This window comes from Scyliorhinus canicula, chromosome 3 (genome assembly GCF_902713615.1).
Source record: "Scyliorhinus canicula chromosome 3, sScyCan1.1, whole genome shotgun sequence".
Taxonomy (NCBI): domain Eukaryota; kingdom Metazoa; phylum Chordata; class Chondrichthyes; order Carcharhiniformes; family Scyliorhinidae; genus Scyliorhinus; species Scyliorhinus canicula.
The window spans coordinates 147943098-147969850 of NC_052148.1; the positions used below are offsets into that span (position 1 = coordinate 147943098).

At 48.2% G+C, this 26753-nt stretch overlaps 1 protein-coding gene across 1 annotated transcript in view; it reads right to left on the minus strand.

Annotated features, from left to right (window-relative positions):
* tbc1d19 (TBC1 domain family, member 19) overlaps positions 1–26753 on the minus strand; it is a 168783-nt gene that overhangs the window by 132470 nt on the left and 9560 nt on the right. The window contains exon 2 of the mRNA XM_038791449.1: positions 12911–12983. Within this exon, the coding sequence (XP_038647377.1) occupies positions 12911–12983 (73 nt within the window). The remainder of the gene's footprint in view (positions 1–12910; positions 12984–26753) is intronic.

Here is a 26753-nt window from a genome sequence, read left to right on the forward strand (position 1 = left end):
CGATGGGAGGGGCCTTTCCAAGTTCTCCTTACCACCCCCACTGCAGTTAAAGTGGAGGGGTGGAGTGTTTGGGTCTACCTCCACAACTGTAAAAGGTCGGTCACTAACCTGCCTCCCTTCCCCAGCGCTATTTTACAGGTGTGAAGCATGATGGGGTGGCTACACGCCGCCTGTGTGATCTTCGGCATCGCCTCGCTTAGAGTGACATCGGCGGCGGTAATGGAACAGGGGAATATCATCTACATCTGTAACCCCAACCGAAGTACCCGGACATTCCACCTCTGCAAAGATGACGTTCTTCGCTGCCCCCATATACGAGGACGTGGTATCGACTCATGGAAGGTCATCTGGTTAACGGACCATGCAGGACTTATGACGCAATTGCACCGGTCCCAACGATGGGAAGGGAAGACTGCATGGACATTGCCTTGTTTTTGGAGCATATGTAAATTTGATTTTGGATGTGTTAACCTTGATGCCTTACAGGTAAAATCAGACTATGAGGAGGGGGTAGGAAGAGGTTGTGAGAGAGAAAGAGGGACTAGACAGAGGAAGGGCTGTGTAAGAGGGGAGGTACAACCAGACGTAGATTATCAGGAGATGTACTTAATTTATTTAGGATCCGGAATGAGGGAAACCTGGACGGTATGAATCTCTTCTAGATTTACCACCGCTTGTATGGCCAGGGGAGGGTTGTCTGCTACCCAAACCCCACATAGGTGTCTAGGTTATGTTCTGTTTCACCGCTTTGGGGCACTCCCCCAACTGTGGTTCATTGTCAGAGTTCCGAGCCACCGCCCGCGCAAGTTACTCTTCCTTACGATCCAGGTTCGGCCCACCGGCTATTCGCCTTCCCCTTCCTGGGGATAATTCCCACTCTCACTAGGATAAGCTTCAACGGTGGAGGGCATATATATCTAGCCCCTTCACTCCCAATAGAGATTCCCGGTCATATGAGAATTGTTTCAGCAGTGAGAGGTACGGCTGTTTGCTGGTAGAGATGAAAATGAATATAACATGTCTGTCCTCCACTTGTACTGATCCAAAGTGTTGCATAACCCTGACATCAGGTCAATGTGCCTGTTACAATGCCACTTGTGTCCCGTTGACGCTAGGCATCCAGCTCCTTTGTAGCTGGGCGAATGTCTCTCATATCACTGTTGAGTCTAGGGCGTTCCGCATTGCTATGAGGCCCGAATGGGCGTTCCAAAGCTGGATGAAATGGGCTACTGGGGGTTCCCTGCTCAATCAATATACTGATTGTGATGCCAGCCGGTACACGGAGCAAGGATACTACTTTTTCTTTAATGGTACAGCGGCCAATGTTTAGTCACTCCCATTTCCCCGCCAAATTGCTATCGGGACTCTAGTCCCCACCACAGTCCCCTGCCCCACTGAGTGGATACTGCACCATAAATTGGCGCGTCGGTCAGTCTCAGACGAATTTTTCGAAGGTTGGAAGAAACCTCAGGTTCCAGCACCCAACCGGGGCCACTCAGCCGGATGGGGAATTCTGAGCGCCTAGACACTGGGGTGGTATGGGGGGTTCCTTGGCGGTCAACGATAGGAAGTATTTTATTTGCGGCCTTACCATCCTGGGAAACAAGACCTTAGGGGCCCTTGGGGCACTAACCAGGGAATTATCTCAACTCGGGTTGTTTGCCATGCAGAACCGTTATGCTCTTGACTATCTTGCCTGCATCTTTGTGGGCACGATCATCCTTAAATGCGTGATGGGTAAAATGCAGGGTGCCGTGGAACAAATAGCCGCCGCCAGAGTCTTGACTGTTAGGATCCACGAGCATGCAGCGGCCGATGAGGTGCTGCAGTAGGATTTAGAAATGCAGCAACAAGTTTTCCTAGATGAGGGGCCGTGACTGCGGCTTGGACCGATAGTTTATCATGAAATGATAAAAGGAGGGAATGAGGAAATGAATAAATGAATGTGATAAAATTAGGCACTAGGACCCTGAGGGCACTGTGGTCACAGACAGAACAAAGGAAAGCAGAAGTTTCATGGCTCGCGGGGGATGGTAACCTCGTGGTCAGAAGGAATCAAAGATGCTGGGGTTACAATGCAAAGTGACCAATTAGGATATAGGGCCAGGTCAGGAGGTGTATAGAATGACCAATGGGAAGCTTATATGTGAATCTTACTGTGATTTTGAATATATCAGCAGAAGCTTCTTTGTATTCTGTCTCTCTTTATTCTGGGCTCTCAGAAGACAGTGTGTGTGTCCTGAGGTCCTATGGATTAAGTCAGCCTTGCAAGTTAGTTATTATTAAATGATATGATACCTGCAAATCCATCTCAGATTTTATTGAATCTAGACTGACAGCAAATTAACCAGGAATCGACAATACGATTCCAAGTTCCAGGTGCGAGCACAATAGTTTTTTTTTCCACCTCGTGTTCCTTCTAATCATTGTTTTCTCCCTTCTCAAGAATTCCCCACCTACAATCACTCCTCTACTTTCTACTCTCCCACTGTTGTTCCAGCTTGAATTTCCCCTTGAGTAAGTCCATACCTGTCCTTTGTGTCTCTCTAAACATTCCCTACCTACTTAACAAGGTGGCACCAAGGGCGGAATTCTCCACAGGGGGCCGAATTCGTGAAGGCTGTCGTCAACTCGGCCGAGGTTCACGACGGCCTCGGAGCCCGCTCCCCACACCTAATTCACCCCCAAGAGGGCTAGGAGCGGGCCTCCGTCTTTCTCGGCAGCGACCTCGTCGCGCCGAGAATGACGCGCGTCCGGCGAATTTGTGAAGTCATCCGCGCATGCGCGGGTTGCCGGTTCCAACCCACGCATGCGCGGATGACTTCATCGCGCAGACGGCATGAACCCGCGCATGCGGGGTGGCCGTCTTTCTCCTCCGCTGCCCGGCAAGACGTGGCGGCTTGATCTTGTCGGGCGGCGGAGGGGAAAGAGTGCATCCGTTTTGGATGCTGGCCCAACGATCGGTGGGCACCGATCGCGGGCCTGTCCCCTCCCGAGCACAGTCATGGTGCTCCCGTCCCAATCGGGCCCATAGATGCCCCAAACGGGCATCTGGCGCCCATTTCACGAATGCAGCGACCAGGTGTGGTTGCTGCCTTGTTGAAACGGGCGTGAAGGGCCGGCCGCTCGGCCCATCGGGCTCGGATAATCGCCGTTCGCCGTGAAAAACGTCGAGCAGCGATTTTTCCAAGTTTGGGGGGGGGTGAGAATTGCAGGGGGCGCCAGGGGGGCGTGAAAAATGTCGGGGGGCCCTCTCGTGATTCTCCCAGGCCACGTGGGGAGCGGAGAATTCCGCCCCAAATGTCTGAATGCCCTTGTATCCTGCCAAGGATGCCTGCTATAATCAAACCTCCTTCTCATTCTTTCAACCCCATCTGATTCTGACATCAATAATCCCTTCCTTGCTCTGCATTTCCCTCCAAAATGTCTGTCCACACCCAAATAATGCCCACACTATCCATAACTTTATTGTGGATGACCGCATTGACACTCTGGGTTTAACACAAGACAATAACTTTCAGTTTGCCAAATTTACTCCACCGAGTTATACTTTTCACCATAGCCCCAAGTCTCCATCTCACCTCCCTCTGTACCAGAAATACCAGTGAAAAGGAAGGACTGTAGGAAAAGGGATAATCATCCATAGACATCGAAGGAAATAAAGGGGGTATCAAATTGAAAGAAAATGCATACAATGTGGCAAAGATTAGTGGGGAAACTAGAGGATTAGGAAATCTTTCACGGTCAACAGAAAGCCACGAAAAAAGCTATAAAGAAAGGTAAGATAGATTATGAGAGTAAACTAGTTCAGAATATAAAAACAGACAGCAAAAGTTTCTACAAATATATAAAACAAAAAAGAGTGGCAAAGGTAACCATTGGTCCTTTACAGGATGAGAAGGGGGAATGAATAATGGGAAATGAGGAAATGGCTGAGGCATTGAACAGGTATTTTGTTTCGGTCTTCACAGTGAAAAACACAAAAATCATGCCAGTAGTTGATGGCAAGGAGGCAATGGCAGGTGAGGACCTAGAAACGATCATTATCACTAAAGAGGTAGTGATGGGCGAGAAAATGGGACTAAAGATAAACAAGTCTCCTGGCCCTGGTGGAATGCATCCCAGGGTACTAAAGGAAACGGCGGGGGAAATAGTAAATGCGCTTGTGATAATTTACCAAAATTTGCTGGACTCTGGAGCAGTTCCGGCAGATTGGAAAACAGCAAATGTGACGCCACTGTTTAAAAAAGGAGGTAGACAAAAGCTAACTATAGGCCAATTAGCTTAACTTCTGTAGTATGGAAAATGCTTTAATCCATCATCAAGGAAGAAATGGCGAGACATCGGGATAGAAATTGTCCCATTGGGTTCATGAAAGGCAGACCATGTTTAACTGATTTACTGGAATTATTTGAGAACATTATGAGCGCGGTGGACAACGGGGAACCGGTGGATGTGATGTATCTGCATTTCCAGAAGGCACCATTTGGCAAGGTGCCGCACAAAAGGCTGCTGCATAAGATAAAGGTGCACGGAGTTATAGGTAATATATTGGCAAATATAGAGGATTGGTTAACTAACAGAAAGCAAAGAGTGGGGATAAATGGGTGGTTTTCTGGTTGGCGATCAGTGGCTAGTGGTGTGTCTCAGGAATCAGTGGTGGGACCATAATGGTTTACAATTTACATAGATGATTTGGAGTCGGGGACCAGTTGTAATGTGGCGAAGTGCGCAGGTAACACTAAGATGAGTGGTAGAGAAAAGTGTGCAGAGGACACTGAAATACTACAGAGGGATATATATAGTTTAAGTGAGTGGACAATAATCTGGCAGATGAAGGACAATGTTGGTACATGTGAGATCATCCATTTTGGTAGGAATAACAGCAATATGGACTATTATTTAAATGCTGTGCAGAGTGACCTGGGTGTCCTAGTGCATGAATTGCTAAAAGTTGGTTTGCAGCAGCTAATTAAGAAGGCAAATAGAATTTTGCCCTTCATTGCTAGAGGGATGGAGTTTTAAAACAGGGAGGTTATGTTGCAGCTGTATAGGGTGCAGGTGAGGCCACACCTGAAGTACTGTGTACAGTTTTGGTCTCCTTACTTGAGAAAGGATGTACTGGCATTGGAGGGGGTGCAGAGAAAATTCACTAGGTTGAAACCGGAGTTTAGGGCATTGGCTTATGAGGAGAGACTGAGTAGACTGGGACTATACTCATCGTAATTTAGAAGCATGAGGGGGGATCTTATAGAAGCATATAACACTATGAAGGGAATAGATAAGATTGAAGAAGGGAGGTTGTATCCAGGGAGGTTGGGTGAAACTCGAGCTGGAGGAAATAGCCTCAAAATAAGAGGGAGCAGATTTAGGACAGAGTTGAAGAGGAACTTCTTCACCCAAAGGGTTGTGAATCTGAGGAATTCCCTGCCCAGTGAAGCAGTTGAGGCTACCTCGTTGAATGTTTTTAAGGCAAAGGTAGATAGATTTTTGAACAGTAAAGGAATTAAGGGTTATAATAATCTTTATTGTCACAAGGGGGCTTACATTAACACTGCAATGAAGTTACCGTGAAAAGCCCCTAATCGCCACATTCCGGAGCCTGTTCGGGGACAAAGAGGGAGAATTCAGAATGTCCTATTCACCTAACAGCACATCTTTCAGGACTTGTGGGAGGAAACTGGAGCACCAGGAGGAAACCCATCCAGACACAGGGAGAATGTGCAGGCTCCGCACAGACAGTGACCCAAGCCAGGAATCGAACCTGGGAGCCGGATGCTGTGAAGCAACAGTGCTAACCAATGTGCTACCATGCTGCCCAAGCGGGCGGGTAAGTGGAGCTGTGTCCATAAAAAGATCAGCCATGATCTTATTGAATGGCAGAGCAGGCTCGAGGGGTCAAATGGCCTACTCCTGCACCTAGTTCTTGTGTTCTTATGTTGCCCTCTCCTGTCTAAACTCAACGTTCTACTGGCCTCCCTCCTTGGACAACACTCTTCCAACCTTGCTATTTCCAGTATTTCTACATGTGGTTTTGATTACTGACAATGTTATCCCCGACCGCTTTCTTGTATCCCGTGGCATCCCCTATCATAATAGTCTCACTTTTAATGCGTCAAGATTTTCCTTTACAAATCTCTCTCAATTTTTATTTTTAAAATTACATGTTTGGTTTTGAAATCCTGAGCAAGCCTTTTGGCATAGTCACTTATTGCACCTCATATTGCTTTCTGTGTATCCCCTTGGTCTCTGCTGGCATTTTATCTTTCTTTGTATTTGTAAGCCTTCCACTTGATACCCTCTCTTATTTCATTTGATGACCATAGCTGCTCACTACAAAAGTGGGCCTTTTTTGCATTTTGGGGATATGTGTTGGTTTTGCATTGCATTAATTATTTCCTTGAATACTTCCCACTATTTGTACATTTACATGGTAACTGTTCAGCCCAATTCACAATGGTAAATGAATTTCTCATCCCTTGGAAGTTAGCCTTCAAATAAAAACCTTGATTTCAGACTCTCCCATTTTCCTCTCAAACACAATCATATCATGGTCATCATTTGCAAGATACTCCCTTATTAACAGATTGTTAATTAATTCTGATTAGTTGCTCAATACTATATGTCCTCATTTCCTTGGCCGTTCTAAAGCATATTATTCTAGAAAACTGTCCAAAATACAAGCCAGAGCTTCATTGCTTTTGTTAGTCAAGTTGTTTTGTTTCTCACTGTCTATGAAAAAAGGATCTTATAGAAGTACGTTGTTTCTTCCACATGCTTCCTAATCCCCATAACATAACATTATATTCACTATCAATAGGTTTGTACTCCTTGCGTCTTGCATTTTCCAATGTTCCTTAACTCTGCCTAATCACCCTTCATGTGATCTTTTTCTTATTGTGGCAATTGTCTAATTATCTCTTTCATTAAAATGACTACGTTCCTCCTTTCCTAATTTTGTTGTCCCTTTTAAGGGTCCTGCAAGAACATAAGAACTAGGACCAGGCAATTCAACTTCTGGGGCGCAATTCTCCCCTACCCGGTGGGGCAGTGGGTCCCGGCGTAGCGGAGTGGCGCCAACCACTCCGGTGTCGGGCCTCCCCAAAGGTGTCGAATTCTCCGCACCTTTAGGGGATAGGCCCGCGCCGGAGTGGTTTCCGCTCCGCCGGCCGGCGCCAAAACTGGCGCCAACGGCCTTTGGCGCTACGCCGCCCGGCGTCGGGGTTGGACGAAAGGCCTTCGCCGGTCCGCGCATGCGCCGGTGCGTCAGCGGTGGAGGGGGTCTCTTCCGCCTCCGCCATGGTGGAGGCCGTGGCAGCAGCGGAAGAAAAAGAGTGCCCCCACGGCACTGGCCCACCCACTGATCGGTGGGCCCCGATCGCGGGCCAGGCCATCGTGGGGGCACCCCCCGGGGTCCGATCGCCCTGCGCCCCCCCCCCACCCCCCAGGACCCCGGGGGCCCGCTTGCGTCGCCAATCCCGCCAGCACAGAGGTGGTTTAAACCACGCCGGTGGGATTGGCCTGTCAGCGGCGGGACTTCGGCCCATCGCGGGTTGGAGAATCGCCGCAGGGGGCGTGATACCCGCTCCCGCCGATTCCCGGGTGGCGGAGAATTCCGGTCACGGCGGGGGCGGGATTTACGCCGGCCCCGGGGGATTCCCCGACCCTGCGGGGGAACGGAGACTTCCGCCCCTGGAGTTCGCTCCGCCATTCAATACAATCATGACTGATCTCTCGGCCTCAACTCCACTTTCCTATCCAGTCTCCATAATCCTTCAACGCATTATTAATTAAACATTTGTCTATCTCCTCCTTAAATTTATTCAATGTCTTGGCACCCATGCCACTCTGGGGTAGTGAATTCTACACGACCCTTTGAGAGAAGTAACTTATTTTCATCTCTGTTTTAAGTCTCTTACCCCTTAATCTAAAACTATTAGCTCTCATTCTAGATTGGACCATAAGCGGATGCATCCACTGTACATCTATTATGTCAATACCGTTATCAGCTTATATACCTCAATTAGATCTCCTGTCATTCTTCTAAACTGAAGAGAGTACAGGCATAAACGGCTTAATCTCTTGCTTATCTCTGGAATCAATCAATCAAAAGTAGTCAAGAGTATTTAACTCTCAACCATGCTGAGGTCGTCGTCATAATGACTAATTGTGCTTCAAATTCAACTATATTATTTATAGTGCAATCCACAGATTCCTCCACAGGACCAAACAGCTCTAACAAAAGTCACAGGAGTCACAGTCAGTGACTGTGACCCTGGTGCATCGTCCTTCAATCTCTCTGCCGCCTTTGAAACAATCGACCACACCATCATCTTTCTCCAACACTCAGCACTTCATTCAGTTTCCAGTTCATTTGTTCTATTCTCATTTGATTCCTATCTCATATTCCAATCATAGCTAAGTATGTATCACAGCAATCTTTCTTCCCATCCCTACATCATCAACTCTGGAGTCCCTCCAGGCACGTTGGGCCTCGAGGCAATTTCCCAGCTTTTAAACTTGTCCTTCTGCCTGTAGGAACCTAGAGGCCAACTGGAAAATTCTCATCAGTCTCCTTTAATTGGAAACAAATGGTTCTTATGAAATCTGATTGGCTACTCAAAAATGGCCTGAGGTAGGATGGAGCCAGGGAATTGCCACATTGGCCAGTGAAGCTATTTTTACCCCTGCCTGCTTCCGCACCTAGCTCTGGTGGGTGTCAAAAATTTAACTCATGAGCCTCAACCAAAGTTCAACACACTGGATTTTCTTCCCTAAATCCGTTTATCCTTTAAGATTATCCCTCTGAACAAGCTCTTGGTCTCCCTATACTCCACATCCCTTCATATTTCTTTCTTTGGTTCAGTTCTTGCAATTTTATGAATCACTTTGCAATGCTTTTTCTGAGTGATGAGGGACTTTTGCAGTGCAAGTTGCAGTTCTGAACCTACTTGGATCAGTATTGTAAACCTCTCATGATCTGATAGAAAGTTACTATCAGACACTAGGGAGTTGGTCAACTGTTTAATTCTTTCTATTGACAATTTTTGAAGATTCATTATAAAGTGAATTAATATTTGATGTCTATAATCAGCTTGTCCAAAATTTATTGTGATGACTTGAAGCACTATGCATATGAATTTGCATAACTTAAGATACTAAGGGCTGGATTTTCATCTGGTGATAGCGGCAGGAATGGAGTCTGAAATGAATAAAGCTTAGAATTTTATGCACTAATTTCAAATTTACGGTGTCTTTTCATCAATACGTTATTTTTATGTGCCAATTTCACAAGTCGGAATGCCTTAGGTTGCAGCCCCAAACACAACTCTCCGGAGGTCGAGGTCGGAGAGTTTTGTGACCACTTTGGGGAAGCTTGCTGAGGAGTCCGGAACGTTCTGGCAGGTACATGTTAATTTTTTTGACAATTCCACATATCACTACTAGATGCTGTATTGTGATGTAGATGTGTTTTAACTGTAGAAATTTGTCATCGGGCTCGGTCCTCTAAAGGTAAGTTGACCATTACGTAGATCAGCATTGTTTAAGAGTTGAGATGCATTAGAGTGCCTTATGCGTTGGGAAAAGTACAATTACACATTTAAAACTGAAGAAAACACTGCAAGGGATCTCTGCGTAGCAATTTGAAGTGATTTAAATGCCCAGATACGTTTCAGCTGAATATTGCCCCAGAGCAGCTTTCAATTGGAGAAAAGAAAAAACAGTCATTCGATCTTGGGACTGCTTTAATTGATAGGGCATCTGTCACAGTATGGGGAAAAAAAGTCATCTAGTTTTTTGTTTCAATGGATTTCACTGTTTGCATTCCCCAGGGTTTATTTTGACAGCTGAGCCAATTTTGAATGCTTGGTTGAGTTTCAAAAGCTAATGAACACTTATTTCAGCAATGGGCCGTGTTTACAGTTTGATTCACAGTTTAATGAAGTTACTAAAGGATTATCTGTCTTTGATTTTCAAAGTGAATTAGATCTTTTTTTTTAAAGAAGAATGACCACTTGAGCTGATTTATATTTTTTGATGAATGGCTTTTTTGAATTACAGGCTTTTTCAGTCAGAGTGTGTTGAATCACAGCTTTATTCAATTGTTAGATTTTTTTTTTAATGTTCATTTCAAAGCATTCTGTGGTTTGCCCATAGTGATTCAGTGGCTATTGAGGATAAATAGAGTCATGAAGAGTATGAGTGAGCATGGGTGTATAAGGGCATGATGTGCAAAGGGCTGAGCAGTGATGCTTAGAGGGCATAAGAATGAAGTTGGGAGCTGCATTGCTGAAGTGGGCCTTCTAAACAGCCAGCCTTCATATCCTCATTCCTCCTGCACTGTATGGCATCTCACAAAACCGAAATGCACCTGCCCACATCTCTGAGTCAAAAGTATTGCAGGAATTGGGTTCGCAGGCAGACTTGTGTTTGGGAAATCACAAAAGGGTGTGATCGCATTTCGCAAGCCTGGGTCGGAAATACAGGCCCTAAGTATTTGATTTGATACATGGCAAGCCTCTAATCGATGGCTTGACAAACTCTGGAAAAATATCTTATCATCTTACAAACTGAGCAAGACAATACAGATTTTTTTAAATTTCATAAAATAATACTGCAGTAGAGACTGAGAACTATTGTAATTAAGGGAGAACATATTTTTGTAACTTTGAAGCATTATTCAGAACTTACCTAGACTACTGTACCAGCAGTGCAGCTAATCACAAATTATTGTAATATAACTGCTTAACAGGTGAAGAACTGCAGAAAAACCCTACATATGACTTCAAAACTGTCACCTGTACGAATCCTTCAGATTTCTGGGTGATGGGTGAATTTTGCAGCCGGGCATGCAACGGGATCTTCCAGTCGCGGATTTCCCAGCAGCCAGGGGTTCATTCAAAGGGAAATTCCATTAACAATGGCGGAATCAGAAGATCCTGCCACCAGCCAATGGCGGCCACCTCCGCCGCAGCGAAATAAGCAATGGGTTGAGGTTGCGTTGAAAATCACACCGATAATGTTAAACACTACAAACTATATACTATGCAAAATGTCCATCTAATGACCATTAACCACATTTCCTTTATGATATAATTTTTCTAGTATTTTGTTAAATATCAGTTCAGACTTTAATGATGAAATGGCGGAGGCATTCAACAAATATTTTGTATCGGTCTTCACAGTGGAGGACACTAATAACATGCCAGCAATTGAACAAGAGAAGAAGGTAGGTGAGGACCTGGAAACCATTACTATCACGAAAGAGTAAGTGTTGGGCAAGCTAATGGAGCTCAGGATAGATAAGTCTCCTGGCCCTGATGGAATGCATCCCAGGGTACTGAAAGAGATGGCTGGAGTAATAGCAGATGCACTGGCGGTAATTTTCCAAAATTCGCTGAACACTGGGGCAGACCCAGAGGATTGGAAAACAGCAAATGTGACGCCACTGTTTAAAAAGGGAAGTAGACAAAAGATGGGGAATTATAGACCGGTTAGCTTAACCTCTGTCGTGGGGAAGATGCTTGAGTCTATTATCAAGAAATAGATAGGAGGGCACCTCGATAGAAATTGTCCCATTGAACGGACACAGCATGGATTCATGAAGGGCAGGTCATGCTTGATGAATCTCTTGGAATTCTATGAAGACATTTCGAGCAAGGTAGACAAAGGGGACCCAGTGGATGTGGTGTACCTAGATTTCCAAAAGGCCTTTGACAAGGTACCGCACAAGAGGCTGCTGCATAAGATAAGGATGCATGGTGTTAAGGGTAGAGTACTAGCATGGATAGAGGATTGGTTGTCTAACAGGAAACAAAGAGTGGGAATAAATGAGTGCTATTCTGGCTGGCAATCAGTGACGAGTGGTGTGCCTCAGGGATCGGTGTTGGGACCACAGTTATTTACAATTTATATAGACGATTTGGAGTTGGGAACTACGTGTAAGGTATCCAAGTTTGCAGATGACACGAAGGTGTGTGGCAGAGCAAAGTGTACTGAGGACTGTAAAACCTTACAGAGGAACATTGATACATTGAGTGAGTGGGCAAAGGTCTGGCAGATGGAGTATAATGTCAATAAGTGTGAAGTCGTGCATTTTGGTAGGAGTAACAATAGAACGGATTATTACTTAAATGGTAAAAAGCTGCAGCATGCTGCTATGCAGAGGGACCTGGGTGTACTTGTGCATGAGTCACAGAAGGTTGGTCTGCAGGTGCAACAAGTAATTAGGAAGGCAAATGGAATTTTGTCCTTCGTTGCGAAGGGGATTGAGTTTAAAAGTAGAGAGGTTATGTTGCAGTTGTACAAGGTGCTGGTGAGGCCACACCTGGAGTACTGTGTGCAGTTTTGGTCTCCACACTTGAGAAAGGATGTGCTAGCACTAAAGGGGGTGCAGAGGAGGTTCACTAGGCTGATTCCGGAGTTGAGGAGGTTATCGTATGAGGAGAGGCTGAGTAGATTGGGATTATATTCACTGGAATTCAGAAGGTTGAGGGGGGATCTAATAGAAACTTATAAAATGTTGAAGGGAATGGATAAGATAGAAGTAGAAAGGATATTTCCACTGGTAGGTGAAAGTAGGACAAGAGGGCATAGCCTCAAGATTAGGGGGAGCAGATTTAGGACTGAATCAAGGAGGAACTTCTTCACTCAGAGGGTGGTTAAAGTATGGAATTCCCTACCAAAAGGAGTAGTAGACGCTACTTCATTGAATATATTTAAAGATAGGGTAGATGTTTTTTTGAAAAATAAAGGAATTACGGGATATGGCGAGAATGCGAGTAAGTGGTTCTGAGACCACGAATAGATCAGCCATGATCTTATAGAATGGCGGAGCAGGCTCGAAGGGCCGGACGGTCTACTTCTGCTCCTAGTTCTTATGTTCTTATGTTAGTTCTTATTTGCAAACCTGATTTCCGCAAGAAGTCTTTCAGATCCTCCTTCAAAGATTCAATCCGAACGTCTGATTTATGAAGGCAAGTCTGCAAAGAAGACAGAGACAAAGTGTAAAATTTGTAATGTTAGATATAAATTAACAGAACAAACCATACAGCCATGGTTAAGAAAACATAACCACAAGACTTTGAGGAAAAATGTGCCCCTCTCCCTAATACACAGTATGATTGGGACTTCCGGTAGCGGCCATATCCGAATAGGTCGCGCACACGGCAGCTCCCGCCGGGATCGGAGTTTCAGGACTTTAAATGGAGTGGCAACGGCACTTTGGCGGTGATTACTGACGTGGCAAAGGACGCTGGAGAGGTTCTCCTCACTGCTGTATGGAGGGAACCAGGAGCGGGGCCGTTAAAAGAGCAATATGGGGGGGAAGTGAGCGGAGCGGGTCCGGGGGACAAAATGGCGGCTGGCGCGGAACCAAGCAGCATGGACCCAATGGCCGAGAGAGCAGCAAGACATTATGAGAAGCTGCTTTGCAGAGCTGAAGATGGAGATGCTGGCCCCTATGAGGGCCTCCATGGAAAAGATAGTGGAGACTCAGAAGGTGCAGGAGAAGGTGATTAAAGAGGTGGAGAGGAAGGTATCTGAGAACGAGGATGAGATCCTGGGCCTGGCAGTCAGCGTGGAGGTGCACGAGGCCCAACACAAGAGATGGCAGGAGAGACTGGATGACCTCGAATATAGGTCTAGGAGTCACAACCTGCGGATTCTGGGCCTCCCTGAAGGGGCGGAGGGGGCGGACGCGAGCATGTATGTGACTACAATTCTGGCAACGCTGATGGGCGCGGGGGCCTTCCCGCGGCCCTTGGAATTGGACGGGCACATAGAGTCCTCGCGAGGAAGCCTAGGGCGAATGAACCACTGACGACGATGGTGATAAGGTTCCACCGCTTCACAGACAGGGGGCGTGTCTTGCGTTGGGTAAAGAAGGAGCGGAGCAGTAAGTGGGAGAACGGCGAGATTCGCATATACCAGGACTTGGGAGCTGAACTGGCTAAGAGGCATGCGGGATACAATCGGGCTAAGGCGGTCCTCCACAGCAAAGGGGTGAAGTTCGGGCTCCTGCATCCGTCGAGACTTTGGGTAATGTACAAGGGGGGGGAGGGAACTTTAATACGGTCTTGGATCCAGTGTTGGACCGGTCGAAGTCCAGGTCGGGAAAGAGGCCGGCGGCGGCCAGGGCCCTGTGGGAGTTCATGGACCAGATGGGGGGCGTGGAGATTCGCGCAGCCGAGGGCGAAGGAGTTCTCCTTTTTCTCCCACATCCACAAAGTCTACTCGCGGATTGACTTTTTTGTGTTGAGCAGGGTGTTAATCCCGAGGGTGGAGGGGGTCAAGTATTCGGCCATTGCGGTCTCGGACAATGCCCCGCACTGGGTGGACTTGCGACTGGGGGTAGAGCAAAGGCTGCTGGCGGATGAAGAGATGTGTGGGCGGATAAGGATGAGCATTCAAAACTACGTGATAACAAATGACACATGGTAGGTAACAGCAACAACGGTTTGGGAGGCTATGAAGGCGGTCATCAGGGGAGAGTTAAACTCTATTAGGTCGCACAGAGAGAAGAGGGAGAGGGCGGAGAGGGAGAGGCTGGTGGGAGAGATATTTAGGGTAGACAGGAAGTACGCGGATGCTGCCGAGGTGGGGCTGCTAAAGGAGCGCGGGAGATTGCAGGCGGTGTTCGATTTGCTGACCACTGGGAAGGCAGAGGCACAGTTGAGGAAAGTGAAAGGGGCAGTCTACGAGTATGGGGAGAAAGCCAGTAGGATGCTGGTGCACCAACTTCGCAGGAGGCGGCCAGGGAGATCGGGGGAGTGAGGGATAAGGAAGGTAACACGGTATTGGGCCCACAGAAGATCAATGAAGTCTTCAAGGAGTTTCATGGGAAGCTGTACGAGTCAGAACCCCCGAGGGGAGGGGAAGGGATGAAGCAATTTAGGGAAGCAATGAGGTTCCCAAAGGTGGATGAAGGTCTGGTGGAGGGACTGGGAACCCCGATTGAGTTGGAGGAGATAGTTAAGGGCCTAGCAAGTATGCAGTCGGGCAAGGCCCCGGGTCCGGACGGCTTCCCTGCAGAATTTTATAAGAAGTTCTCGGAGCTACTGAGCCCACTCCTGCTAAGAACCTTTAAGGTGGCAAAGGAGAGAGGAAAACCTCCCCCCGACGATGTCGCAGGCATTGATCTCGCTCATTTTGAAGAGGGAGAAGGATCCGCTTGAATGTGGGTCCTACAGGCCGATATCGCTCCTGAATGTCCCGGGAGTGATTGAGGAGGACCAGACGGGTTTCATCAAGGGCAGGCAATTGAACACAAATGTGAGGAGGCTCTCATAATAATAATATTATGGTGCGCTCGGAGGGGGGTGGGGGACGCAGAAGTAGTGGCTGCAATGGATGCGGAGAAGGCCTTTGACAGGGTGGAGTGGGAGTACCTGTGTTAGGTAGGCTTGGATTCGGGGAGGGATTCATAAGGTGGGTCAAGCTACTGTATCAGGACCCCATAGCGAGTGTGTCCACGAACCGGCTGTGGTCGGAGTACTTTAGGCTGCATCGAGGAACGAGGCAGGGAGGCCCCCTATCCCCGCTACTATTTGCCCTGGCAATTGAGCCATTGGCCATAGCGCTGAGGACTTCAAGGAACTGGAAGGGGCTGGTCCGGGGAGGGGGGGACCGGGTTTCCCTCTACGCAGACGACCTGCTATTGTATATTTCGGACCCGATAGGGGGGATGGGGTGGTCATGCGGATCCTAAGGGACTTTGGGAGCTTCTCGGGGTACAAGTTGAATGTGGGGAAAAGTGAGCTGTTTGTAATCCACGCTAGGGGTCAGGAGGAGAGACTGGGAGAGTTCCCGCTCAAGATGGTGGAGAGGAGCTTTCGTTACCTAGGTATACAGGTGTCCAGGAACTGGGATGCCCTACACAGGCTCAATTTATCTCAGCTTGTAGAGCAGATGGAGGGAGACTTTAAAAGGTGGGACATGCTCCCGCTTTCCCTGGCGGGAAGGGTGCAGACTGTGAAGATGACGGTTCTCCCCAGATTCCTGTTCATTTTTCAGTGCCTCCCCATCTTCATCCCCCAAATCCTTCTTCAAGCAGCTGAACAGATTACGGGATTTGTGTGGGCAAACAAGACCCTGCGAGTTAAAAGACTATTTTTGGTGGTGACGGCGGCACTGAGGGTGTGGGGTCAGTGGAAAAGGCACAGGAAGGAGGAGGGGGCCTCATATTAGACCCCGATACGGAACAACCATAGATTTGCTCCGGGCAAGATAGACGGGGGGTTTCAAGGCTGGTATAGGGCAGGCATTAGAAGGATGGGAGACCTGTTTATAGATGGTACTTTCCCTACCTTGAAGGCGCTGGAGGAGAAGTTCAGCCTGCCCCCGGGAAATGCCTTCAGATACCTCCAAGTCCATGACTTCCTCAAAAAACATTTGGGGACATTTCCGCTGCTACCCCCTTGAAGGGTACAGGACAGGGTGGTGTCAGGCATCTGGGTAGGAGAGGGGGAAGGTGTCGGACATATACCAAGAGCTGCAGGAGGTGAAGGAAGCCTCAGTGGAGGAGCTGAAGGGCAAGTGGGAGGAAGCGCTAGGCGAGGAGCTAGATGAGGGCCTGTGGGCTGATGCCCTGGGCAGGGTGAATTCTTCCGCATCATGTGCCAGGCTCAGTTTAATTCAGTTTAAGGTGGTGCACCGGGCTCACATGACGACGGCGAGAATGAGCAAGTTCTTTGGGGTGGAGGACAGGTGCGCAAGGTGTTCAGGGAGTCCAGCGAACCATGTCCATATGTTTTGGGCATGCCCGGCGCTTAAAGAATTCTGGCAGGGCTTTGCGAGGGCTATGTCCAGGATTTTGGACACGCGGGTGAAGCTGAGCCCAACAGTAGCGATCTTTGGGGTGTCAGAGGATCTGGGAGTGCAGGAAGCAAAAGAGGCCGAGGTGTTGGCCTTTGCCTCCCTGGCAGCCCGGAGACGGATCTTGTCAATGTGGAGAGACTCGAAACCCCCGAGCATGGAGACCTGGGTGAGTGACATGGCTGGGTTTCTCAGCATGGAGCGAATAAAGTTTGCCTTGAGAGGGTCCTTGCTGGTGTTCTTCCGGCAGTGGCAGCCTTTCCTTGACTTTCGAGGGGAGCATGTCAGCAGCAGCAGCAATCCGGGGGGGGCTCAGGTGGGGGTATTGTCTATTTAATGTATATTTTCTTTTTGTATAATGATAACAGCCACCTAGTTTTGTTAAATATTTTTTGTTTATTTTTCTGTTTTGTAAAAATTCTGGTTGAAAAAAGCTTTAATAAAAACAATTTTAAAAAAATACACCATATGATTTTTTTCATTTTAATTCTTCCATAGTTATATGAATGTCCAACATGACAAAAGTAATATTAAGCTCCAACTCTGTTATCTGCTGTAAATTGGTATTTAGCAAATTTGGCTACAAAATATTTCACCATACATCATACAGGTGACCTTTTGGTGCATCTGTGCAGACTCTCAGAAAAACAATCCACTTAGCCCCATTCTGCTGGCATTCCCCACCAACCCCCAACCGGAACACTTTCTCCACTTCCCAATACCATGATACATTTGTCTTTTTCTGGCAACAATCCACTTTTTTTAATAAAGTTTTTCATACCAGTTCGGTTTCGGATAGTGCAAACACTACATAAAAAGTCTTCGCCTAACTTCTACCTTTTTGAATCATTTTTTATTACAAAACCCCAATAACATACTGAAACATCCCAAGACACTTCACAGGAGCATTATTAATCAAAAACTGGCACTGAGACACAGAGGTAACTATTAGGATAGGTGATCAAAAGCTTGCTCAACGAGGTAGATTTTCAGGAACATCTTAGAGGAAGTGAGGTGCTGAGGTTTAGGGAGAGAATTTCAGAGGTTAGGGAAGCTGAAGTCATGGCTACCAAAGTTGGAGCAATGAAAACTAATGCCCACAAATAAAGTACAGGTACCTAAATGCAAAAGTACTGGCCGACAAATTCTACAATATTTTGGGGATAATTTTCTTTTCCTCTTTCATTGGATGTGGGCGTCGCTGACTGGGATAGGGTTTGCATTCCAGCCCTTCTTACTCTTCGGAAAGTGGTGATGAGCTGCTTTCTTGAACTGCCACAGTCTATGGGGTATAGGAACACCCACAGTGCTGTCAGAGAGTTCCAGGATTTTGATCCAGTAAGAGTGATTAAATGGCGATATAGTTCCAAGTTAGGAAGGTGTAATAAATGGGGGGGAACTTGGAGGTGGTGGTGTTCCCATCTATCTGATAACCTGTTCTTCAAGGGGTAGAGGTCATGGTTTTAGAAGTGTCAATGCTATACATCTTGTAAATGGTACACACTGCTGCAACTGTGTGTCCATGGTGGAGGGAGTGAATGTTTAAGATGCTGGTTGGGGAGCCAATCAAGCTAGCTGCATTGTACTGGATGCTGCAAAGCAGGGTTTTTAAAAGTGTGGTTCGCGACCTGCGGGTGGTGTCAGGAGGGTCAAGGGGCGATTGGCTGCAGCGTTCCTGTGGTGGTTCCGATCAAGGGAAAAGCATCCAGCGGCCGCTACCGGATTTTACATTGAGAATGGCGGACGCTGCCACCTTTTAAACGAAAATAAATGAGGCCACGTGGACTCTTCCGGCGAGAAAGCGGAAACAGAGAACAGGTCAGCGCCCTGCAAGTATATTTGACATCAAGTGCCTTGTACATGTTTTTGGCACCAAATCACAGAGCAGAGTTGCTTCCATTTTCCAGCTGCTGGCAAGAGGACTGTGAAGACGGATCGTTATCTTAAAAGTACGAGATGGCCAGAGACTCAATGGACAGGATCTCACAACAGATGATTTCTTGACGTATGGTTTTGTCAATTGTGCCAATGCAAATAAGGATGCAAAGCCCACGTGTGTTAGATCCAGGGAAGTACTGGCAAATGAGAGAAGTTTCGGATTTTGAAAGGGAAGCGGTTGGTGAAAAATTATTTTTGAGGTTGAGCCCCCAGAGTCAGTTATTAACTTAGCGCTGACTCCAAATTAAAAGAATATGCTGCTGTAGCTGACCTGTGACACCATATTAAAAACACACCAAAAGCCCATGAGACTGTTAGCATTCTGGAGTAGCATCTCCCAGGAGTATCCAGTGCTGAGTAAATCAAACATTTGGACGTTGTTGCCCTTTACGACGACCTACATTTGCGAGGTTGGATTTTCCATTTTCATAAAGAAGACAGCACAAAGGAACTAGCTGAAGTCTGCACCTGATATGCGCATTGTCTGGTCTCCTTTGAACCTGATTCAAGTGCGGTCATGAGGATCAAGCAGACTCCACTTTCGCGCTAAAGGTAAGTGTGTTGCGAAGGCCGGCTGGCGTGGGTCCCGAAGGTTGGCAAAAGTGGGACCCAGGAAAAAAAATTAGAAAAATACCGCTGTAGAGCTTCTCGACTGTTGTTGGAGCTGCACTCATCCAGGCAAGTGGAGAGTATTCCCCTGGCTAATGCCTTGGCGATTGTGGACAGACTTTGGGAAGTCACAAGATGAGTTACTTCCCACAAGACTCCCAGCCTCTGACCTGCTCTTGTGACTACAGTATTCATGTGGCTGGTTCAGTTCAGTTTCAAATCAATGATAATCCACAATGATAATGCCATTGAATGTTAGGGGAGATGGGTAGATTCTCTCTTAGAATCATAGTATACCTACAGTGCAGAAGGAGGCCATTCGGCCCGTCAAGACTGCAATGACCAACTGAAAGAGCCCATTCCCCGCCCTATCCTCGTAATCCCACCTAACCTTCACATCTTTGGACTGTGGGAGGAAACCAGAGCACCCAGAGGAAACCCACACAGACATGGAGAGAATATGCAAACTTCACACATTCACCCAAGATCAGAATCGAACCTGCATCCCTGGCACTGTGACGCAGCAGTGCTAACCACTGTGCCGCCCCATCTTGTTGGAGATGGTCGTTGCCCGATGTTTGTGCGATGCAAATGTTACTTATCACTTATTAGCACATGCCTGAATGTTGTTCAGGTCCTGCTGTATACAGACATGGACAGCTTCAGTACCTGAGGAGTTGGGAATGATGTTAAACATTGTGTAATCATCAGCGAACATGCCAAGTTTTGACCTTATGATGAAAGACCATTGATATAGCAGCTGAATATCGTTGGATCTAAGAGGAGCTGCTGCAGCAATATCCCAGGACTACGGTGATTAACCTCCAGCAGTTACAACCATCTTCTTTCGCGGTAGTTAAGATTCCAACCAGTGAAGCGCTTCTCCTTGGTTCCCACTGAGTTCAGTTTTGCTAGCACTCCTTGATGTCACACTCGGTCAAATGCTGCCTTGATGTCAAGGGCAATCACTCTCACCTCACCATTTTGAGTTCAGCTCTGATCCATTTTTGGACCAAAATGTAATGGTGTCAGAAGCTGAGTGGCCCTGATGGAACCCAAACTGAGCATAAGTGCGATGAAAGTGTTGCTTGATAGCACTGTTGACTGCACCTTCCATCACTTTGTTGATGATCAAGAGTAGACTGATGGGAACATTTCTGGTGACGAAGTGCTGAGAAATTGCGCACATCAGGTGGCTCTCCTCCCATGAACCTGCAAAATAGGCACTTTTTACCCAAAAAACATCTGCTAACATAAAATAAAATCCCCACACCACTACAAAACACAGCAGAGAGCGAGAAAAATGTCAAACAGCCGTGAATCGAGAGGACGAGTGTGAACCAGGAGTGGAAAAAGCCTGGACAAGCAAACAACCGAACCGGTCGACGCACGATGCAGCGAGACTCGGATTTGCCAGAGCAAGAGAGACCAGCCTGCCGCACGAGAGGCCGCCCCAGAACCAGTCGAGCTGACAAAACCTACAAATAGTGGGCCTACAGGAGGGGATCGAAGGTTGGAACCCCACAGACTATGTGGCCCAAATGTTGGGTAACCTGGTGTAAAGGGATAGCTTCCCCACACACCAGAAATCGACATAACGCACCGGTCACTTCGCCCAAAGCCAAAACCGGGGAGCAGCCGAGGGCAATAATTGCAAAGATGCAACGGTACCAGGATAGGGAACAAATCCGACGCTGGGTCAGACAAACCAAAACTGGATCTGGGAAGGCCACCGGATTCGAATTTATTAGAACATTGAAGTGGACCTGGCCAAGCACCGGGCCAAATTTAATAGGGCGAAGGCTGCGCTGTACAAAAACGGCATTCGGTTTGGGATGCTGTACCCAGTCAAGCACTGGGTCACGTTAAAAGGCAGGGTGTGCTTCTTTGCGGCCCCTGCAGACACGGACAGGTTTGTCACAGGGGTCCACAAGTGGAATCTGACCAGCCTGGTGGAAGTGAAAAAAAGACCTGCAGAGATGGAACACACACCCACTCTCCCTGGCAGGGATATAGTTAATGATGGAGAATTCACAACCCTCTGAGGTAGAGAATTCAAAAGATTCACAACCTATTAAAACATAGAACATAGAATATAGAACATACAGTACAGAAGGGGGCCGTTCGGCCCATCGAGTCTGCGCCGACCCTACATAAGATGTCACTTCCACCCTATCCCCGTAACCCAATAACCCCTCCTAAGCATAGCCAATCCATCTAACCTGCACGTATTTGGACTGTGGGAGGAAACCGGAGCACCTGGAGGAAACCCACACAGATACGGGGAGAACGTGCAGACTCCACACAGACAGTGGCCCAGCGGGGAATTGAACCTGGAACCCTGGCACTGTGAAGCCACAGTGCTATCCACTTGTGCTACCGTGCTGCCCATATTGAGTAAAGAAATTTATTTTCATCGCAATCCTAAATGATCGGCCCCTTATACAGTGCCCCCATGGTTTAGATTCACCAGCCGGCAGAAACAGCTTCTGTGTCCACCTCATCAGGCCCCTTCAAAATCTTGTGCGTTTCAATGAGATCACCTCTCACTCTTCTAAACTCCAGAAAACATAGGCCCAATTTACTCAGCCTCTTATCACAGGAACACCTTCTCATCCCTGGGATGAACCTAGTAACCCTTCGCTATACTACCTCAAATGCAAGTATATCCTTCCTTAAACATGATGACCAAAACTGCACACAATACTCCAGATGTTGTCTCACTGAAACTGTACAATATTTGTAAAACTTTATTTCTGTAGTCCATCCCTTGCAATAAAGACAAATGTGCTATTTCCTTCCTAATTGCTTGCTATATCTGCATGCTAACCCAATTGCTTCCGAAGATGACATTTACAATTCAATACTTTAAAAAAATATTCAGCTTTCCTATTCTTCCAAAAAAAGGTAAATAACTTCACACTTCCCCACATTATACTCCATCTGCCATCTTGTTGTCCACTCACTTAATGTCAACATCTGTCTGCAGCCTCTATGTTATCCTCATAATTTATGTTTCTAACTAGCTTTGCATTGCCATCAAACTAAGACAAAAGAACAGGGAAGAATGTATCTTAGTCACTAATATAGATTGTAAATATCTGAGGCTCCAGCTTGTGGCACTCCATTGGTCCTCATCAGAGGACAAAGCTACGGCAGCATAAGTTTGAATGGTGCTGATCTGATGTATGAGAATGAAAAGTCGAGGTCAGGAACATAAATCTTCAAAATTGTGGAAGTTTCCAAAATAACGAAAACATATTCTCAAAACAAGTACTGTGAGCAAATGCATTTCATTTAGACAATAAAGCAGGTGTGACATCTCAATACTTATGGGATTTTCTTGCTTATCATTTATTCAATTCCTTCCACTGTCTATGTGTTCTCATCTTGCCTTCCCTGAAATGTTCCAGGCCTGGGAAACCAATGCTACAACAATAAAAGTTGAAAACTGTTAAAATAGCTTTTAATGAGCTATTAAAATATCTAACTTGGCAACCCTCACCTCCCAATGGTCCTCCTGGCTTGTAGCCAAATGTGCTGCAGTAAAATGCAACGGTCAGCGGTTTGGAGCTACCGTCCCGACATGCTTAATTTCAGCGCTTTTAACTCCCAGCAACTCCCAAATTGACTTACTCTTTGAAATAAAATCCCCCCAATGGATCATTTTGCTAAATTTCCCATAACATACTCACTATTGTGAAAATAATAAAACAGATATAGTTCAGAACACCAGATTCACATCACAATGTGGCTTTTACTGCGCACACTTATATTTACTTTTTTTAAAAAATAATTTTTATTGAAATTTTTACAAAATACAAAATATAAACATCTTAGCTCTATTAACACACAACCGCGGCAACACCCCATGAACAATACCCCCCCCCCCCCCCCCAGCTTCAAGAGCAACTTCAAACAAAAGGAAAGAACAAAAACAAAGAAAAAGAAAACGAAAACAGAAAAAAAACAAAAAAGAGATAGCACCCTCCACAAACCCATGTGCACAGTTCTCCCTCCCCCCAATCCTTACCCCCCTCCCGGGTTGCTGCTGCTGTCGGCCTATTTCCCTACCGTTCCACCAGGAAGTCCAGAAAAGGCTGCCACCGCCTGAAAAACCCTTGTACTGATCCCCTCAGGGCAAATTTCACCCTCTCCAATTTAATGAACCCCGCCATATCAGAGATCCAGGCCTCGACGCTTGGGGGCCTCGCATCCTTCCATTGGAGCAAGATCCTCCTCCGGGCTACTAGGGACGCAAAGGCCAGAACACCGGCCTCTATCGCCTCCTGCACTCCCGGCTCCACTGCAACCCCAAAAATTGCGAGTCCCCAGCCTGGCTCGACCCTGGATCCCACCACCCTCGACACCGTCCTTGCTACCCCCTTCCAAAACTCCCCCAACGCTGGGCACGCCCAAAACATATGGGCGTGGTTCGCTGGGCTCCCCGAGCACCTAGCACACCTGTCCTCGCCCCCGAGAAACCTGCTCATCCTCGACCCAGTCATGTGGGCCCTATGCAGCACCTTGAACTGTATGAGGCTAAGCCTCGCACAGGAAGAGGAGGAATTCACTCTCTCCAGGGCATCCGCCCACGTCCCCTCCTCAATCTCCTCACCCAGCTCCTCTTCCCATTTACCCTTCAGTTCCTCCACCGAGGCCTCGTCTACCTCCTGCATTAGCCGGTATATGTCCGAAATCCTCCCTCCTCCAACCCACACCCCCGAGAGCACCCTGTCCCGTACCCCACGTGGGGGCAACAAGGGGAACCCCTCCATCTGCCGCCTGACAAACGCCCTAACCTGCATGTACCGAAACATGTTCCCCGGGGGGAGCCCAAACTTCCCCTCGAACTCCCCCAAGCTCGCGAACCTCCCCTCCACAAACAGGTCCCTCAACCTCCTAACCCCTGCCCTGTGCCAGCCCAGAAATCCACCATCAATGCTCCCTGGGACGAACCGATGGTTCCCCCGTATCGGGCCCTCCATCGAGCCCCCCATTTCTCCCCTGTGATATCTCCATTGCCCCCAAATTTTGAGGGTAGCCGCCACCACCGGGCTCGTGGTATACCTCGTTGGAGGGAGCGGCAACGGCGCCGTTACTAGTGCCTCCAGGCTCGTGCCCACACAAGACGCCGCCTCCATCCTCTTCCACGCTGCCCCTTCCTCGTCCATTACCCACTTACGCACCATCGCTGCGTTGGCCGCCCAGTAGTACCCACAGAGGTTGGGCAGCGCCAGCCCCCCCCTATCCCTGCCTCATTCCAGGAACACTCTTCGAACCCTCGGAGTCCCATGCGCCCACACAAATCCCGTGATACTCCTGTTGACCCTCCGAAAAAAGGCCTTCGGGATAAGGATGGGGAGGCACTGGAACAGGAACAAAAACCTCGGCAGCACCGTCATCTTGACGGACTGCACCCTCCCCGCCAGTGACAGCGGTAACATATCCCATCTCTTAAACTCCTCCTCCATCTGCTCCACCAATCTTGTGAGGTTGAGCTTGTGCAGGGCCCCCCAGCTCCCCGCCACCTGGACCCCTAGGTACCTGAAGCTCTTCCCTGCCTGCTTCAATGGGAGCCTACCAATCCCCTCCTCTTGATCCCCCGGATGCACCACAAACACCTCACTCTTGCCCAGGTTCAACTTATACCCCGAGAAACCCCCGAATTCCCTAAGAATCCTCATCACCTCCGGCATCCCCCCCACCGGGTCCGCCACATACAGCAACAGGTCGTCTACGTACAGCGACACTAGATGCTCCTCCCCACCCCGCACCAGGCCCCTCCAGTTCCCTGACTCCCTCAGTGCCATCGCCAGGGGCTCAATCGCCAACGCGAAGAGCAAGGGGGACAGGGGGCACCCCGTCTCGTCCCCCGATACAGCCAAAAGTACTCCGACCTCCTCCTATTTGTGGCTACACTTGCCATCGGGGCCTCGTAGAGCAACCTCACCCACCGGATAAACCCCTCCCCAAACCCGAACCTCTCCAACACCTCCCACAAGTACTCCCTCTCAACCCTATCAAAGGCCTTCTCCGCGTCTAATGCCACCACTATCTCCGCCTCCCCTTCCACAGCCGGCATCATAATGACGTTGAGGAGCCTTCGTACGTTTGTGTTCAGCTGCCTTCTCTTCACAAACCCCGTCTGGTCCTCATGTATGACCCCAGGCACACAATCCTCTATTCTAGTGGCCAGGATCTTTGCCAGCAGCTTAGCGTCGGCGTTCAGCAGCGAAATCGGCCTATATGATCCACACTGCAGAGGGTCCTTGTCCCGCTTCAGGATCAAGGAAATCAGCGCCCGTGACATAGTTGGGGGCAGAGCCCCCCCCCTCCCTTGCCTCGTTAAAGGTCCAGACCAACAGGGGGCCCAACAGGTCCAAATACTTTTTATAGAATTCAGCCGGAAACCCGTCCGGCCCCGGCGCCTTCCCCGACTGCATACTCCCTATCCCTTTGACCATCTCCTCCAGCTCGATCGGCGCCCCTAGTCCCTCCACCTGCTCCTCTTCCACCCTCGGGAATCGCAACTTGTCCAAGAAGCGCCCCATTCCACCCCCCTCCACCGGGGGTTCAGACCGGTACAATTCCCCATAGAAGTCCCTGAAGACCCCATTGACATCCACCCCCCTCCGCACCACCTTCCCAGCTCTATCCATCACTCCCCCAATCTCCCTGGCCGCGTCTCGCTTCCGGAGCTGGTGCGCCAGCATCCTGCTCGCCTTCTCCCCGTATTCATACACCGCCCCCTGTGCTTTCCTCCACTAAGCTTCCGCCTTTCTGGTCGTCAGTAGGTCAAATCTGGCCTGAAGGCTACGCCTCTCCCCCAGCAATCCCTCCTCTGGGGCCTCCGCGTATCTCCTATCCACCTGCACCATCTCCCCTATCAGTCTTTCCCTTTCACTCTGCTCCCCCCTCTCCCTATGGGTTCGGATGGAGATCAATTCCCCCCTCATCACCGCCTTCAATGCCTCCCAGACCGTCCCCACCCGAACCTCCCCGTTATCATTGGCCTCGAGGTATCTCTCGATACACCCCCGGACCCTTCCGGCCACCTCCTCATCTGCCAGCAGCCCCACCTCCATGCGCCAGAGCGGGCGTTGGTCCCTCTCTCACACTTATATTTACAAGTGCTTCTTTTTCCCCCACCATACGTAACATTAGTCACCCCCCATGCTGTTCTTAATCTTCCATTAAAGTGTTACCTGCAGGCAGGAATAATGAAATGAAAAATAAAATGAAAATCGCTTATTGTCACGAGTAGGCTTCAATTAAGTTACTGTGAAAGCCCCTAGTCGCCACATTCCGGCGCAAATTGAATATGGGTAAAATAGAGGTTTTTGTGATCCAGGCAAGGAGGCAGGAGAGGAGACTGGGGAGTTACCGTT